The 17,934-nt window shown below is 34.1% G+C and overlaps 1 protein-coding gene across 1 annotated transcript; it reads right to left on the reverse strand.

The window, feature by feature from the left end:
- Window positions 1-880: 880 nt before the first annotated feature.
- On the reverse strand, window positions 881-13,831 carry LOC129234227 (paternally-expressed gene 3 protein-like). Its single transcript, XM_054868160.1, has 4 exons — window positions 13,680-13,831; window positions 7,755-7,933; window positions 2,683-3,633; window positions 881-1,021 (listed from the first exon to the last, which is right to left on the reverse strand). The coding sequence occupies exons 1-3, from the start codon at window positions 13,689-13,691 to the stop codon at window positions 2,706-2,708; spliced, it is 1,119 nt and encodes a 372-aa protein (XP_054724135.1). The 5' UTR covers window positions 13,692-13,831; the 3' UTR covers window positions 881-1,021; window positions 2,683-2,705.
- Window positions 13,832-17,934: the final 4,103 nt, after the last annotated feature.

Consider the following 17,934-nt stretch of genomic DNA (forward strand, 5'->3'; position numbering starts at 1 on the left):
TTAACAGTGTGCTTATGTTTAAAGGTTGAGTGAAAATGGTCTTTATTTAATTTCGTTTCGTTTAAACGAACGTTTAAATAAGATCTATTCAGTAAATTGGTAATCAGAACGAAATTGATTTTAGGAAATAGAAAAGTAAATTTGAAAAAGGCAAAGTGCTTCGAAGTAAAATTTCTGTTAGTAGTTAAAAAAAATATCCCTATGGCAAACAGTTTTAGTAAGGTTAAAATTTGTTTTATTGGTATTGAAATGACTTACTGTCTGACCACGGATTGTATGGAAAGACAAACATCCGTTTTACAGCCGGAAATGGACGAATCTATTATTTTTTTTTTACCGATGTCAGCTTTTGCAGAAGCCGAGTCTCATTTAATTAGCGGAATACGCGCATCAAATTTTTACTCTTCCCCCTCATTCACATAGATTCGTCTTATCTGGACGTTTGAAAATTCCATGCAATCCGTGGTTGGACAGTAATTGATCGCGTTGATTCTGTTGCTTAGAACTTAGCCATTATATTGAAAAATTTAACAAATAATTATACTTTCCCCAAAATAAAAAGTTGTGAGTAACATTCTTGGACATATTTTGACTTAATATAATTTTGTCTTTAATATTTTTAAAAATGAATTTGTCATAAGTTTATAAGTGAATTAGAAAATTTTATACTGTTAAAATCAGTTACGGCCATAACATTTTAAATTTATAGTTCAAAAACATACTTAGATACACATACTTAAGATGTATTAATTTCTATGATGTAATTCTTTATTCAATTTTGAGCCTATCTCTTACTTAATTCAGTTTAATATATCTGTAGATTTATTTATAATTATCCACATTCTAAATGTTGGTGTCATGAAGAAGGAAAATAAGAAACTGAAACAAAATAATGGCACGAGTTTTTTCTTTATTTTTTGTCTTTTTTTAGTTTGAAATATTCACAAAGAAAGTCATTTTTAAAGCAAAGGGGCAGTTCTACGAACTTGGATATAAAGAGTTCCTCAAAGCATCGAAAGACCTGTAATGAAAAGAAATCCATTATTATTTTCAATATATTCTTATTATGTTACAAATAATAATGGAAATTAGTCTAAATCACGTGCGTGCGAAAGTTACCCGAGAAATAATTTTTTCTAAATTTCACACATAGCTTTCTGATATTGTTTTAAAGTATAATCAGCATTTTAAGGGCAATTCCACAGTATTCATACGACGTGGTTTTTTAGTTTGACGATTTGTCTTTACAGTCATCACTAATAATTATAAAGCGCTTTCTAAATGATTTTTTTATTTTTTCCCCATCAGCAACATTAGCATAAACGTTCTATGTAATAGTTACAACATTTTTATTACAATAATATTTGACTTTTTTCACGTATGGGGTATCCCCGATAGTTTCTAGATTCTTCAGTATGCTTGAACTTTTATGAACTTTCACCGAGATTTTATTTCCGGAAACAGAATCACGCATTTTAAACAATAAACATCAAAATAATTTCGTAAATTATCTATTTCATTTACTAATGAAGTTTAATTACTTGCGGTACTTACGAGATAATTGATGAAAAACAACACAACTACTAAAATGTACTTCAACGCCAATTTCAACAGGAAAATTACTTTCAATAAAATATTTGTAAACGTGCTTGTTGGAAACGAATAAATATATGAATTAACTACAGAACCTTTAAAATAAAGGGTAATATTTGATATGTTTCAGAAAATTATTTTTCGAAGATGTAAAGGTAAATACTGTGGAATGCCTCGAAAATATAAAGTTTTTTAAACTTATGCTAATTTTTATCATTGTTTTTATAGTATTAAGCACGACAACAAACACAATACAAAAACTTTTTGTTAATTTCCATTTAGTTAAAAAAGTTTTGCGTGTATGTTTAAAAATAATTTTCTTTCATTGAGAATTTTATAACTTTATATTTAGTGTCAAATACAGTTGTAGTTAAAAATCTAAAAGAACGAATTGTCTCGTAGAAACCATTTACAGTTCCAAGCACTTAATCTTAGCTTTGAGTGTTTCGCAAAAATTTAACACGTATTTCGAGTAAATTCAAGTTTTGCTATAAACAGCTTACCATTTTTCCATTACAGAAAAGCTTTTTTTAGTTATTATAATGTATTCGATGCCTTTTCATCGCAGATCATTATTGATTGCTTTCTACAAGTTTGTGATAATTTCATTAATTTTGATATAGGAATATTCAAAAGAGAATTGTCTTGAAATTTTTTCAACATCTGCTGCAATTAGTCTCACTCTGGAATTAGAGATAGTTATGGGGAAATAATGAAAGGTTATTAGTTTGTTTCAGTTTCATTTTTGATAATTTTGTTAGAACTATTAGTTAAATTTTTGAAACAAAAGTGAATGCTTTACCTACCCTCTTTAAATATATATTATTTTTCTTACAGGAAACGGGGTAGCGTTTTTTTATTGAACATCCCTATCTGCTATAATCGGATATACAAATTAATTTTTACTATAGCACTTCAAAGAAATGAGACCTCATTTTGTAGATGTTTGCAGTTGAGTAAATTTTTTTGTGAATATCGAATTTCTAAACCTGTAAAAATTAACGTTTAGCTTTTGCAGGACTAACAACGGAAAAACGTTAACATTTTAAATGTCATATAAAAAAATTGAGTAAGAAAAATGGTACTTACATTTCATTTTTCCTAGTTTCACTTTACTTCTTGTAGTAATAGCTGTAAGGAGAAGAGCCGTAAGAGCCGTACGAATTAGTGTAGGAGAATGGGTTTAGGATTGAAGAGGAGGAGTATGTGTATGAAGGATAACTATCAGCCGAGAAGCTGTAAATGGGAGAGGCGTTTTCGTAATACCTATTGTAAGAGGAATCTCCAAGGTCTGCACTGTAGCTTACGACAGCTGGTTTAGCATCTTCAACGTAACTGTATGATGCGACTGCTGGCTTGGCGTAGCTGACGGCTGGTGCAACGTAGGATGTGACAGCTGGCTTGGCGTAGCTGATGGCGGGTGCAACGTAGGATGTCACTGCTGGCTTGGCGTAGCTCACGGCTGGTGCTACGTAGGACGTCACTGCTGGCTTGGCGTAGCTCACGGCTGGTGCTACGTAAGATGTGACTGCTGGTTGGACGTGGGTGTGGGTGACAGCGGGTGCCACGTAGGAGGTGACTGAAGGCTTTTCATATGTGACGGTGGGGGCCACGTAGGAGGTGACTGAAGGCTTTTCATAGGTGATGGCGGGTGCTACGTAAGATCTGGCTGCAGGCTTGGTGTAGCGGAAGGACGGTGCTACGTAGGATTGAACAGCAGGCTTAGCGTAGGTTACGGCTGGTGCCACGTAGGATGTGACTGCGGGCTTGGCATAGCTTACGGCAGGTGCCACGTAGGATGTTCGAGCAGGTTTAGCATAGCTAATGGCAGGGGATACGTAAGAAGTGACAGCTGGTTTAGCTTCTTGAATGTAGCTTACTGCAGGAGCAGCGTAAGATCTTGCGGCTGGCTTGCTAACGTAAGAAGTTGTGTATTTGGGTGCAACGGCAACATTCTTGTAGTGATACTTGGGAGCTTCATAAACCGTGTCCAACATTGGTTCAACATCGGCAGTCTCATAATAACTTCCAGATGAATAGCTGAAACAGAAAAGTTACTTTTTGTAATTTTACATTTCATAAGGATCATTAAACATTATTCCCACCGAAGTTTTATGTTTTGTTAAAGTGTTTTTAAGTGAAAAAGAAAAGCGGAAGGAAAAAAAAATATTTTAAAAGCTCCAATAAAATTTTTTGGACTTCATAAAATGAAATGTCAGTGTCCTAAATTTAATTTATATCTTTTTTTAATATAACACTCAAACTCTTTGTTTTTTAATAACTGTAGTACTGGCGACGTCCTGTCGTAATTTTAGAAATCAGCAAAAAATAAAACAAGATATTTTAGAGAAGCTATTGGTACAGACATATTTATCGAGCTCGAATGCATCAGGATTTGGCTTAAATTAAAAAGGTTGGTCGCTCGCTTTAGATACGCTGTTTTTTCGGATGATATTAAATATAATGAAAAAAGCAAATTAAAAATCTAAGTTTTTCGTACGTAGAAAATCTTTTTTGACATTCTTATACTAGTTCAATTTATACTAAAACAAATTATTTTAATTTGACATATTTCTATCGAAATATTTATCGATCTTATTATGGAATTAATTTTTGAATGTAAGACAGTACTTGAACATGAATTTATATATGTTAACGCTTTTGAGATAAGAAATGTACTTTTTCATCAGTAAGCTTGAAAATTTCTGGAATATATAAAAAATTCATATAAAATTTTTGATTAATGAAGACTAATAAATATAAATAAGTTCAAGAGAACTTTCGAACAATCTTTTGTTAAGTGCTGTCTTCAAACTTTTTGGAATAAATAATGTGTAGGATTTTGACATTTAAAAATAAGTTGCTATAAGCCGTGAAGACAACGTTAAATGTTTACTTTCAAATGGAAGTGAAAACATATTTAAAAAATATTAAAAAAGAAGAAAGAAAGATAAAAAAAGGATAATCCATGCGAATTCTCAGTATACATTTTGGAAGCATGATTGAAGACCTTTAATTGAGAAAAAGTTTCCCAATTGCCTGAATGTGCACTAAAATGCGTTTCAAATGTGCTTCGTTAAAAATAAAGTGTACTAAAATGTATTTTGAATCTACTCCAAATGTATCCCGCTCTGGATATTTGTTAAATTTAATTTTTGGGAAATCATTGGGGGCAAATTTGAGAACAGATTGGTAAAAAATTCTGGAACACTTGTGAAATCATCGCTTTCTTTCGTATAAATATAATTTCAACAGCTTTCTTTAACTACCAGTCAATACTATCCTCATATTAATAATAGTCGATGATCGAGTAACCCGCGTGCTTCAACAATGAAACTCGCGCCACGTCATGATAATTTGATAATATGCTTTGGTAATGTTTAACATGCAGGGAAAGGATTTATTGTGACAAGGCTGAACTCGATCCGGTCACTTAACTGCTTTACTGGTAAGACTGTGTCATTTCAGGGGAATGAAGAAACGAAAAAGCGATTGAAATTTAACACTATCCACTGGAGTTTAGGGTTCTTCCACTGGAGTTAGGGTTACAATTTCAACTATCAAAATATCACCAAACAGGTTCGTTCAAATATAGAAGCAATTTTCATTCGTCATACCTTGACGGTTGACTTTCTGATCTCTCAATATGATACTAATAAAAGTTTTGTTGCAATGAATTGCTGTCTGGAATCGAGAATGCCGTCAAAAAGGATGTACTTCCCTGGTCGAAGACCGTGCATTGCCTGCCTGGGGCAGCAGCTGACACCAACCGCGCGAGATAAGAGCCAAAATTACTGGTATAATCAAAAGGTACTGCGGTATAATCAACGTTTTTTCCCCTTTAATTTTAGTATTTTGTCGTTAAAGATACATCGCTTGGCTGAGCAGCTTGTTCATTTTTGATATTTGCAAGTACAGGGCAACCCTAGAATTTAGAAATAAAAGGTGCTGAATGTCACTAACAACGAAATTTTTAGTTTGCAATGGCGATAAATAAATTCAAATTACCAAAAGAAAAGAAATGCCAAGTGACGTCGTAGCCTTAACGGAAAAGTTCATTATTTCTTTTAATTAACAATACTGGCAAATTTGCTCATAAGTAAATTCGAAAAAAAGAAAAAGATGGAATTTTGCGAAAACGTCTTGAGTTTTCCTTGCACCACACTCTTCTACTACTATCATTTACAAATACGAAATCTGATAAATTTCAGTGTTTATACCTCCATGAATGTTGCTTCTTACTACTATTATATATGCGAAAGTTTGTCTGTATGGATGTATGGATGTATGGATGGATGTTTGTTACTCTTTCACGCAAAAACTACTGAACGGATTTTTATGAAACTTTACAATAATATAGCTTATGCATCCGAATAACACATAGGGTAGTTTTCGTCCCGTTATGGGGGGAAAAACCCCCTTAGGAGGGCAATAAAATACAATTTTCGTATAAATTCTCTAATATAGGGATGAAAAAATACTTGCACATATTTACATTATATGTCCATCGAAAGCTCTGATTTTTCTGCTGAAGATGGCACCTGTTCGAAATTTCTAAGTAGAATAAAAAACGAGTTATGAGCTTTTTAGTTCCATGTTCGAAGGCTTTCCTCAACTCAATACAGTATTTGGTGTATCATCTCAACTCCCTGTCGATAGCGGCAATTGTTGTATTGTTGGCTATCTTTGCTTTTCGTGACTGTTCAAGGCTTTTCTCAAGTCAAATCGTGAAGTAAGATTTTTGCACAAGATTGGCAAATAATACATGATTTGGCTGATCATTTTCCATTTAAACGGAGCTTTAATGTAATTAATGGTTTTTATTAATATTTATGTTGATTGAACACTTACTCATTATCTAATCAATCAGCAGATCGCCAAAATTTTTGCAGAAAGATTTCCGTAGCTGATGCATTTGGCAGTTTTTTTCAACGTCGCTGTTTTTGAAGCCGAAAACTACGTTATAATGTTTCTCAGCTTTCACCATGTAAACAAAATATCGCCAATCAAAGAATCTTTAAAAAACTTCTTTTACTGTGTTAAATAATCCAGCAACTAAATTAGGCAAATCGATAAACAGCACAAAAACTTCCATTAATTTTCCTTTTTGCACAATGTCAAACAATCGCCAAATTTTACTACTTATTTTGGAAACATTTCGGATGAAACTCTTTAGCGCCATTTTATGGTGACCAAAAGTATCTCAGCACCTGGCGATAATATCTCAACGAAAATTAATATCATATCGTTCTACAAAGTAAGGAAACAAGGGGGGAGCATCATCGAAGGTATCCCAAAAACGATTCAAGCAAATTCGGTAAAATCGCACCAAGAGCCCACAATGATTGAAATTTCCCAAAATAACTAAAGCAAGTATAAGGGGATTACGAACGCGGCTATATTTTTTTTAAAACTGCGTACTTCAATAGCTATACAGAGAAGGTTTTAGACTCCATGTTAAAAAAAAAGTATCAAGATTTTTTTAAACACGAGAAGATTAATTTCATGTTTTGGAAATTTGTGTATGCTTAAATATAGTGCTTTCGTTTCTAAATCAATACTAATTTGTTCTTTATTGTTATTGCTATTTTAGTTTTATGGGTAAGGAAGAAACTCGATTTTTAATCACGTCAAAAAGATGTGTTTTAAATTCTTTCACTTAAAACAGAAAACAAAAGCAAGTAACGATTTTTTCTCATAATTATTACTGACCCAGGCAACGCCGGGTATTTTTGCTAGTTGTTATATAAATATTTAATTACTAGAAAGTTGCCCGTCAAGGTATGACAGGGGATATTTCTTCTACTCTTCTACATTTGAACGAAGTCATTGCCTGTTTGGTGATATTTTGATGGTTGAAATTTTAACCCTAACTCCAGTGTATTAACCCTAAATTCCAGTAGATAGCGTTAATTGTTTTCGTTTCTTCATTCCCCTGAAAAGACACAGTCTTACCAGTAAAACAGTTGAGTTACGGGATCCAGTTCAGCCTCGTCACGATAAAGCTTTTCCCTGCATGTTAAACATTACCAAAAACATATTATCAAATGATCATGCCGTGGCGCGAGTTTCATTGTTGAAGCACGCGGGTTGCTCCATCATAGGCTATTATTTATATGAGCATGTGGAAAGATAAAGCATTTTCAGAAAAACTCCTTTACCTGGCTGGTTGGTAGTAGCTTCCATATCCGCCATAGGAAGAACCATACAAAGAGCTGCCGTAGCCTAATCCATAGCCTAGTCCTTGAGAGTACGACGATGGAATGTTATAAGAACCATAGGAATATGGAGAATAGGAGTGGTAATCGGCACTCACCGATAGGACCAGAAGGGCAAAAATCTAAAGATGGAAGAAAAAAAATTAATAGCATCTACCATTTTAAATCATTTAGGAGTTTTTTAGTAATTATTGGGGTCACCCATTGTATTTACAAATACAGTTGCACGTTGAAAGTACGAACTAATATTGACCATGGGCATTTCCGATTTTCAAATTGTTCGGATTTTTGAAAACAGCCAAGAAAATACCGTTAAGGAAAATAGTATGATATTTAATGGAATAAAGTGATCATACAATATGTATGTACACAACATGGCAACACAGTACATGACGCTACAATATGCAATATAACACGCAACACAGTGTATGACGCTACAATATGCAATAGCAGTTTTTAAATAAAATTTAACAAAAATCCGTTCTTAATGTTTACAAAACACGAAAGAAAAGTGAAAAATATTTACAGTACTGTATGTACTTTCTGAGGAATTAATAGTAATTGAACGATGAAAGTGGAGCGAACTTCGGGAAAATACAGCGGTTTTACACAAAGACAGTTGAATCATTTCTGTAAGGAACACTTAAACTCATGTAAAAAAAAAAAAAAAAGAAACAAAAATATAAAAAAATTAATTTGAATTCTGAAATTTTGATTTTCGCAATCACGAGCTGCGACAGGACCCTACTCATTGGAGTTACTGGTTCTAGATATGGCTCCTGTTCCCCCAAGCCTGCCCCTCCTCTTGTGCGGTTGCGTGTGTATAGTTGTGTATGTGTAGACTAGTGTGTGTGCGTAGACCTGTGTGAATGCACGTTGGCGTGTGTGTAGTGTGTGTGTGAGTGTGTATGAGCGTTCGTGTGGGTGCGTAGAACATGGACGCCACCGACCAGGAGAAGCGGATTCCGGGGGACAGTGCTCAGGATCGAAAGAGCCGCGCCTTCAGAAGACGGTGGGGGTGAAAAAGGAATTAAACGCCACGGACGGTTAAATGAAAACAATTAGCAATCGTGATTGCTCCAAAAAAGAAAAAAAAATGCTGATTTTCGACTGACAGAGCTTTGAAATAATTCCTTCCCTACCTGCCAAGTCCTTCATTTCCTTAAGTAGTAAAAGTTGAGCTTCATTACTTTCTGGCAATTTTTTCTTATTCCAATTTTCCATGTGAAAAAAAATCTGTACCATTTTGCATGGCAAATATCATACTCTACCTCTCTCACATTATGTACTTAAATTATTTTTTAGAATCATTGCGTATCATTATTTTTTTCACGAAATGCATCTGTTCCTCAACAATTTTCCAGCAAAGTTACCAAAACTTAACGTAAGTGCGTTTGGATTTTTGACGTTTCGGATTTCTGACGTTCGGATTTTCGACGTTTCACATTTCTGACGTTCGGATTTTTTACGTTTCGGATTTTTTTTGACGTTTCTGATTTCTGACGTCCGGATTTTTGACGTTTCGGATTTCTGACGTTCGGATTTTCGACGTTTCACATTTCTGACGTTCGGTATTTTTTGACGTTTCAGATTTTGACGTTCGGATTTTTGACGTTTCGGATTTTTTACGTTTCGGATTTTTTCGACGTTTCGAAAATTTTTAAAGGTTTACATTCAAGTAATCTCCCCAGTTTTGCCCAAATTTAGAAAAATCATTTACATGGAGTTCAGAAGATGTACAATACTTATTTCCCCCACATGAAAGTTTCTTAAAGAGGACCCCCTGGAGAAGGCTGCTTACCCTGGAGAAATTACCCGGGAGCATTAGTAATTTTTGCAATGAATTTATGGAGTTACAATAATGCAATATAGGCTTGACTTCTTTTTTATCATTTTGTAATTCTCTTCATTTACATTTTTTATTAGAATTGTTGGCATTACAGGACTTCGTTCACTTTGACAGATGTGAATTTTAAATAGAAATTTAAAATTGAAATGGATTTTTTTTTTTGTTTCAAAAAAAAAAGAGAGAGAAAAAGATTTTTATTTTTTATACTTTAAGAAAGTGATTTCGAATCTGCGGGGCCCGCCTTACAAGGGAGGCATAGAATGTTTTTAAGGAAATGGGGGTCACGCAGCTGTCATCAAAATATTTGGGGGCGAAAGTAAAATCGATGTCTGAAAATAAGAATTAGCAAAACGTCATCGCTAAGAAAGGAGAGCAGAGAGAACTGAGAATAGCGATATCTGTTCCATGTCACCACGGTTTGCGTCAGCAATTTCTACTCAAAAGCAAGTCCACCTATTGCATTAAAATTTTATTAATATTTACTAATTTTGTATTTTAAACATCTATTTTTCTGAAAATTCATACAAGTTTTTAAACGTACAAAGACTATCAATATCCATGCACAAAAAGTTTGAACTCACTGCTTTAAAAACTTCTTTTAAGAAACCTACGAAAATTTTTGGCATTGATAATTCCTGTAATAATCTCTACATAGTATAAAATGAAGTCTCCAAAAAGCGTCTGTGTGTTTGAACTCGCAAAACTCGAGAACTACCCGGCCGATTTTGCTGAAATTTTCAGTTTGTTCCTTTAAGTCCTGAAAAGGTTTGCAGACCAGTTCGAAAACAATTCGATGAATAGTTCTTTTTTTTATTCAAATTTAGGCCTAATTTTCACTTAAATTTCCGATTATGGGGGTGAAAAATTACTCACAAATAGTAATATTATGTATCGTTGGAAAGGGAAGAATTTTCCGAGTTCTACGCAATTTGTTCCAATGCTCTAACTTAATTGCAGCGGGAGTTTTTTAGGTTTTTAGCTTGAATTGTTGTAGGCTTAGCTGAAATTTAGGCACTACTTTCTTCATTAAACTCATCAATAAAAAGTGAAAGAATTGTCCCACAGTTTTCTTTTTGACAGCATTGGAAAGAGCTGCTTTTTTTACTCCAGATCTAACTGGACTTAGGTCGAAAGTTTTAACACTCTACCTCCATTAGAAAAAAAGTTACAAGCGAATTAAATGAAGTTCAAAAATCTGTTCTCTATTCAAGTTTTTAACCATTTTGTTTTGCGTTTCCACGGTAACGCTTTTTGAATCGCTTGTTTATTTCCATCTTTCTCATTTTCAATTCTTAAACTTATTTCATTTTGTGTTTCCATGGTTTCGCCTTTTAAATCCATCTTTCTCATTTTATTTTAATTTCTTAAAAGTATTTTAGTATCTGTCGTCATTGTTTGGCGAGAAAATTTTGCATGATGGTTTTTTTTTCTTTCATTTAATCCTGGTTATTGAAGATACTTCACTTGACGCAATGGTTTTTTTTCAAGGTAGACCGAGCAAAACCGGGCAACGCAGCTAGTACTTACTAAATACGATTTTCACTATCAGACAAATCATAGACTTTGCATTAAAAATGTACTCCCATACGAAATTTCTCTCGTAAAATATCATGCACCCTGTTCAAGTTCAATATGGGCAGGTAAATGGCCGTAGCTGCAGAAATGAGTTTTCGAGATATTTGAAGAAACGCGCTTGAGATTCAATACTAACAATAGGAAAATGTTGGAATTAGACGTTTGTTTGCCCCCTTTTCATTTCCTTTTACAAAAAAGGAAGAAGTTGCTGTGGATTCTGACTATTTGCTCCGCATTTTTTCTTTCTTTTTACTTCCTTTTACAAAAAAGGAAGTATTGTATTCGCGAAAAAAATTTCACTCAAAACTCGGCCTTAATTTCCATTTTGCTCGCCCCCGAATGAATATTGAGTTTTTTTTTTTTTCAACCCGACCACAACTGGATATATGCCTAAGAACGTATAGACATCCGAACTATCCATTTTGACGACCCCCGAGTTAATTGCAACGACTTTTCTCGTGACGTCCGTATGTACGTATGTGCGTATGTGTGTATGTACGTATATGCGTATGTATCTCGCATAACTCAAAAACGGTATGTCCCAGAAAGTTGAAATTTGGTGCGTAGACTCTTAGTGGGATTTAGTTGTGCACCTTCCCTTTTGGTTGCATTCGGATGTTCCAAAGGGGGTCTTTTACACCTTTTGGGGGGGAATTCATTGCCAATTCCAATGCAAACTCGTGCTGATTTAATTTGGCAAACACTTGGCAATATATCGCCAAGCTTTTGGTCACCAAGTTTTGTCGCCAACTTGGCGACGAATTTGGCGTTTTTTTTTTTCAAATTTATATTTATTTATTTATTTTTTTATTTATTTATTTATTTTTTCAATCTGATTTCAATTTGATCATATTTCGGGAATTAACCATTAAATCACATTAAAACTACCAACATTGGGAAAATTTATCAGTATAAAACGTTTTCTTCGCTTCGATTCGAAACAAACTTGGGGTGAAAACATTTAAAGTGTTTCTTTGCTTACTCCGAGTTACTATCATCATTAAACTGGAGTAAAAAAGAAGTCATGTGATGCACACATTAGCTCGTTTTTTGAACGGAAATCAAATAATCAAGCTTGTACAAAAAAGCTAACGATAATACATGACAAAAATACAGAAAAAAAATTGAAAAATTTGCACTTACTGCCCTTTACCTGCCATGGCAGAATAATCCACTGAAATTAATATTCTATTTACTACTCTTAAGTTTATTAATGCATTTTTTTGAGCAAACTTTAGCACATTATTTTTACTAATTTTTATATAAGCACACCCATTTGTACTTAAATCCGCGAAAAAGGCCTTATTGCATAATCTTATCCGCAAAAAAAGTGAAAATAAAGTATCTTGTGAAATTGCGTTCAATAAGCATTTCTTATTCGCTAATAGACTAGATACTGCAATGTGACGGAATGTTTTTAATTCTTTACAATTTGAACGATAATTAATTTTAATGGAAGAATAAGTATTGAAATGATAATAAAAAATCATACTAATTTTGAACTTTTGTTGGGGCAAACCTAGCCTGGCAGCTAGTAATGATGCGATTAGGATCTGCGTAGCCTTCACAATGCTTCTTGGTTAGGTTTGCCTCAACAATTGTCTCACACGTGTATATCAAAGAGAATTTACTAATTTCCGTGGCTTTGAAATTCTATTCAAACTGAAGTGTAATGTACCCATCATAAAATGCTGTTGTATTTTACGGAAAGGATTAATTAGTAGATAATTTTACAAATAAAATTGTTTTGAATCAAAGGTTATCGATACTAATAATAAAGCTGAAAGTCTTTCGGTCTGGATTTCTGTCCGGATCTCTGTGACGCGCCTAGCACCTAGACCGTTCGGCCGATTTTCATGAAATTTGGCACAAAATTAGTTTTTATCATGGGGGTGTGCACCTCGAAGCGATTTTTTGAAAATTCGATTTTGTTTTTTTTCTATTCCAATTTTAAGAACTTTTTTCCGGAGCAAAATTATCGTAAGCCAGCAAATGAACATAGCCAATTATCGAGAAACGCATGATCCATTATTTGTAAATATACAGGCCAACCAAATGACCTTTTAATTTTCTACTACGGGCAAAGCCGTGCGGGTACCACTAGTAACATATATTCCTACTAAAGTTTCACATTTTTTTTGCCTTAGAGGGCGAGCAGAAGAAGTACTAAATTGTGTTAACAACAGTATTTCTAAGGTTTTAAAATTAAACTAAATATTTTGAGGAGCAGAAAAATTCGTTAAAAATTCTCTTAGAACGAGTTTTAGAGGCAGTAAAACACAAAGCAGAGTTTTGTGTCAGTAAAATTAAAGATAATCTATTTAAATCACTATGAATCGGTCAAAGTTATCTTATGGTATACATGCGATGTAATGAACACATTGGACCAGTTTAAATGTTCAGTTACGTTACAGTTACAGTTAAGTAAAGGAGTCTAAGCTTACCAAAAATTTCATGTTGAAGCTCCTTAAACCTGCTTACTAACCACGTTGAAGAAGTGGGTAGTGAGGAACTCTTGCAAACCTCCGTTTTATAGCAAACCGTTTTTTCAATGTCCTTGTGCAAATCAATCCCTTGGAAAACCCACTCAAAATGCATGCAAGTCGAGTCCTTTTTTTTAGCCAAATTTTTGCCTTAATTTCATTATTGTTAACGAGAAAAAAAAAGTATGGAAACGAGTACTAGCCTGAAGCTAAGTTACGTGACCGAAGCGGGCTAATGGCCCAACCCTGTGAGTCCTAAAGATAATGTGTTAGTTTATGACTTATGTGAAAATGACAGTTACTAGAAATGTCCCGAGATGGTTTTAGATAAAGCGAATCACCATATTGAAGAATCAAGTGACATTGAATACCTTAACCTTGGGATGAGATTTTCACTCCCTGTCTAAACTAAGAAATTCTGCTTCTTTCTCTTTTTTTAAATAGGAGTCTGATTCGAAATTCTCCTCCACGGCCTCTTCTCCGTGCGGAGAAATTGTAATCTCATCCCAAGGCATAGATCTTGGTAGTCTGTGGTGGGATAATGACTCAATTTGGCATTTTACCCTGCTAAATGTGATGTAAATCACCACCGCAGAAAAAAAAAGAAGTCAGTTTGGTAACGTTATTTTAGTCCTTTCGTTATCGTAAAGTGAATGAATAATGTTTGCTGTTTGATGTAAGAAGAAAATAACCGCTTAATGAAGATTGATAGTATTTTAATGTAATTTGAGCGCAGAAAGACTAATGGATCGAACTCTTATCGGACATTTTCTATTTTAGTAGACCTAAATTACATTAAAGTAAGAAAGAAAAACTTCAAAAAAGCACAAATTACAGATTACTGCAGACACGTGTTTCGGCGTTGCAGGGAACGCCTTTTGCAATGAAAAAAGTAATGAGCTTTATGAATGAAAAGACTGTCTTTTTGTTTTTTTCTCTTTCTCCAAGGTTTTTTTTCTTTGAGCAGATAAAGATGCTTATTTTCCTCACTTAGCCCAAAACATGACGTTTTTCTCAAGTTGCTCAAATGTATTGTCTTTGCAGTTGGTCGATACTGGTCACATGATCATTTTAAATTTCATTTAACTTTTTCTATGAAATTAATCTCACAATCTTGAGCTTTATGTTAAAATTCATAGGATATTCAGCGCTGTTCTTGACATTAAAAATTTTACAATCCTTCAAGAACTCCAAGGATTTAAAAAAAAATTAACCACTTTCCAAATTTTGATATCAGATAATACTCCGTATCTTTAACACAAAAAAAGCAAAGATGCACGCCCAATCTTATGCCGTACATTATATTGTCAATATTTATTGCTTATTTATGCACCCACCAGCATTTGTAATGAGTACTAACTTTTATTACAGGTGGTGTGGAAAGCTTTATGAATACACCATTCGGAAGGTGCATGTTGTCTGCAGGTCGAAACTTATGTGCGACGCACTGTACCTCTTCACCATAAAAGCATCCAAAGGTAACTCTGAAATTTGATAATATCGAAAATTGCAAAATGTCGATCTATTATCAAATTCACGTTTGTAGAAGAAATCTCCATTTGTTCTGGATAAATTAAAGGGATTTGAATGTTTAACAAGCATGACTACTACATGAGGGGGGATGGGGGAAGGGTTACAGCAGCAATGGGGGAAAAGAGGCCCGGCATGAAAATAAGCGACATTTAAACTTATTTATAAGATTTTATTTTCTTAACTTCACAAAAATTGGAAAGGGGACCTCGGAACAATCTGACAAGAAATCAATGTAAAAAATAAGGGGCTCTGTTTACAAGCACGCCATTTTTTTACGCCCCGTAGACGAAAATAGTACTTTGCTCCGCAGCTCGAATGGAAGTTTATCTGCAGCTGGAATGGAAGTTTATCTTGTCTCAAGCTGCAGAATAAATATAAAGAAAATATCTACATTTGTTCTGTACTTATGATGGGTAAGAAGGTACAATGAGACACGGGGCGCAGTGGGGCCATGAGGTGTAGAGGGACAACTGGATTTGTTTATGTAAATAAAATACTCAAGAATTATATATATAAAAGTATGTTCTGAAATTGTTTTTAACCTGTATGGTAATATCATGAATACTGGCTACGAGTTTATTGCTCAAAGTGGTCGATACCGATCCCCCTGGGGTAGATGAAGCTTTTAAAGGGGTCAGTAAAGCGCTATTTGTCAATAGGGGGTCGATGAAACTTTAGGAGTCGATACCGGGCCGCTAAAGGTGTATCAATCAAGATATAACAAGAAGTTCCGTCTAGAACTAGACGAGCCTACTTTCCCGTATACCCATACTACTTTCTAGTACCTGATCAATATTCTCAAAAATAGCTAAAATCGCAAATTTTTTCAAACATATTTTTTTTTAATATTTTAAGCTGATTTCTAGGAATAAAATATTCCTTACTTTTCTTCAAAAAAACGAACAAATAAAATAGCAGCACCTTTTAAACAAAGCAGCTAATACACTTCTTTCCATTAAAAATTTTTTTTAACAGCTTTCAAAACGAAAAAATAATAATAAGTTCATTAAAATAAATACATCATATAAAAAAAATCGTTTCTTTTTCCCCTGTTGCCGAAAATATTTTTTTAAACGAATTAATGCACTTACCAAAATAAAAAAAAAAACAATAAAATGTCAACTTAAAGAAATAATTTTCATTGTCAAAAAAAAAAAAATCGTCTGCGCATATTTTTCGAGTTTATTCACCGAAAACTAAATACCTAAATTAAAACTTTAGCGTGAAAATAAAAGCAAATCATATCAACAATAATTATTTCACAGTTAAAACCACAGCAGCGGAGTCGGAGTCAATCTCATTTTGGGATAAAAGAATCGGAGTCGAATATCCAAGAATCGGAGTCAGTCATTTGTCCTCCGTGTATAAATGTTTGCCAAAGCTACGAAGTCAGAGTCGAAGTCGGGGAGTCGGAGTCCGATTAATTATCGGGAACAGGAGTCAGAGTCGGTGTCAGGTCCCCCTAAATTCTCGGAGTCGGAGTCGGGAGTAGGTCGTCAAGAGCTATTTCCAACAAAGTTTGTTTGAAGTAAATCCGCCTTCAAGTACGGAATCTACATTGACTTTCAGTTTCCCCGTAGGCGCTAATGTTAAGGGATTTGAACTGTTCAAAATTGAACGGAAAATTGTTCAAATCAAAAAGATATCTTATATACAAGTTTTTTATCAAAAGCTTTTTCCTACAAAGTTTGTTTGAAGCAAATTCGCCTCACAGTTCGGAATTGCTTTGAATTTCCCCGTAGGCGCTAATGTTAAGTTTTTTTGAACTGTTCAAAATTGAACAAAAAATAGTTCAAATCAAAAAGTGAAATATGGGAATGAGGTGTCCTCGCCGAGATCTTTCGAACAAAAAAAAGTTTGTTCGAATCGGACTATTCATTCAAAAGTTATTAGGGGGGGGGGGGGACAGACAGACAGACAGACCGACAGACATTTTTCCCCATCTCAATACCCTACTTTCCAATTTTTAATTTTTCAATATTTATTTAATTATTTTATTTATTTTTGACTTTTTTTTGTTTTTCACGATATTTTTAAGATGCATTAAGCCTTTTTTCACGCTTTTTTCTTCTTTTTCTGACTTTTACTGGGAAAGTAGGCTAAAAACAGATTTCGGTTAAAAGAACAATTCACGATTGAAATGTTTTTAAAAAGTCGTGTCAAGTTACTTTAACATTTTCACAGCAGTATAATGTCAAAGAGATCCATGCTGTCCAGTGATTAGGTCACTGTCATTCAGACAACCCGGGCTCGATCCCCACAATGGGAAAAACTTATTATGAATATGGAATTGTATGACAGTTATAAAGTTTCAAGTTAAACGGTGGGTAGTTGGAGAAAAATATCTTGCAAACTGTTGAGTGAAACGACTACGCCAAATGCGTATTATAAAGAGTGGCGCTGCTGTCGCCAGTACTTGAGTGAGAGTGTGTGTGTAACATTAAAGGGAGTTGAGCATCAATAAAGTGAGTGTATAGTAGGGTGGGCCGAAAAACCTTTTTTTGGAAATCTGTTTTTGGATAGTGCGGAAAAGTTGCTATATGGGCCCGTTATTACCCATAAAAAAATTCGCTAAATTTGTTTAATATTTAGCCGGCGCTATTTGACCTTGAAAAACTGAAAAAAAGGGCAAAAATGCACTTTTTTCCAAAAAAAAAAAAAAAATGGGGGGGGGGGGGAGGTT

Source organism: Uloborus diversus, chromosome 1, assembly GCF_026930045.1.
Source record: "Uloborus diversus isolate 005 chromosome 1, Udiv.v.3.1, whole genome shotgun sequence".
Lineage (NCBI taxonomy): Eukaryota > Metazoa > Arthropoda > Arachnida > Araneae > Uloboridae > Uloborus > Uloborus diversus.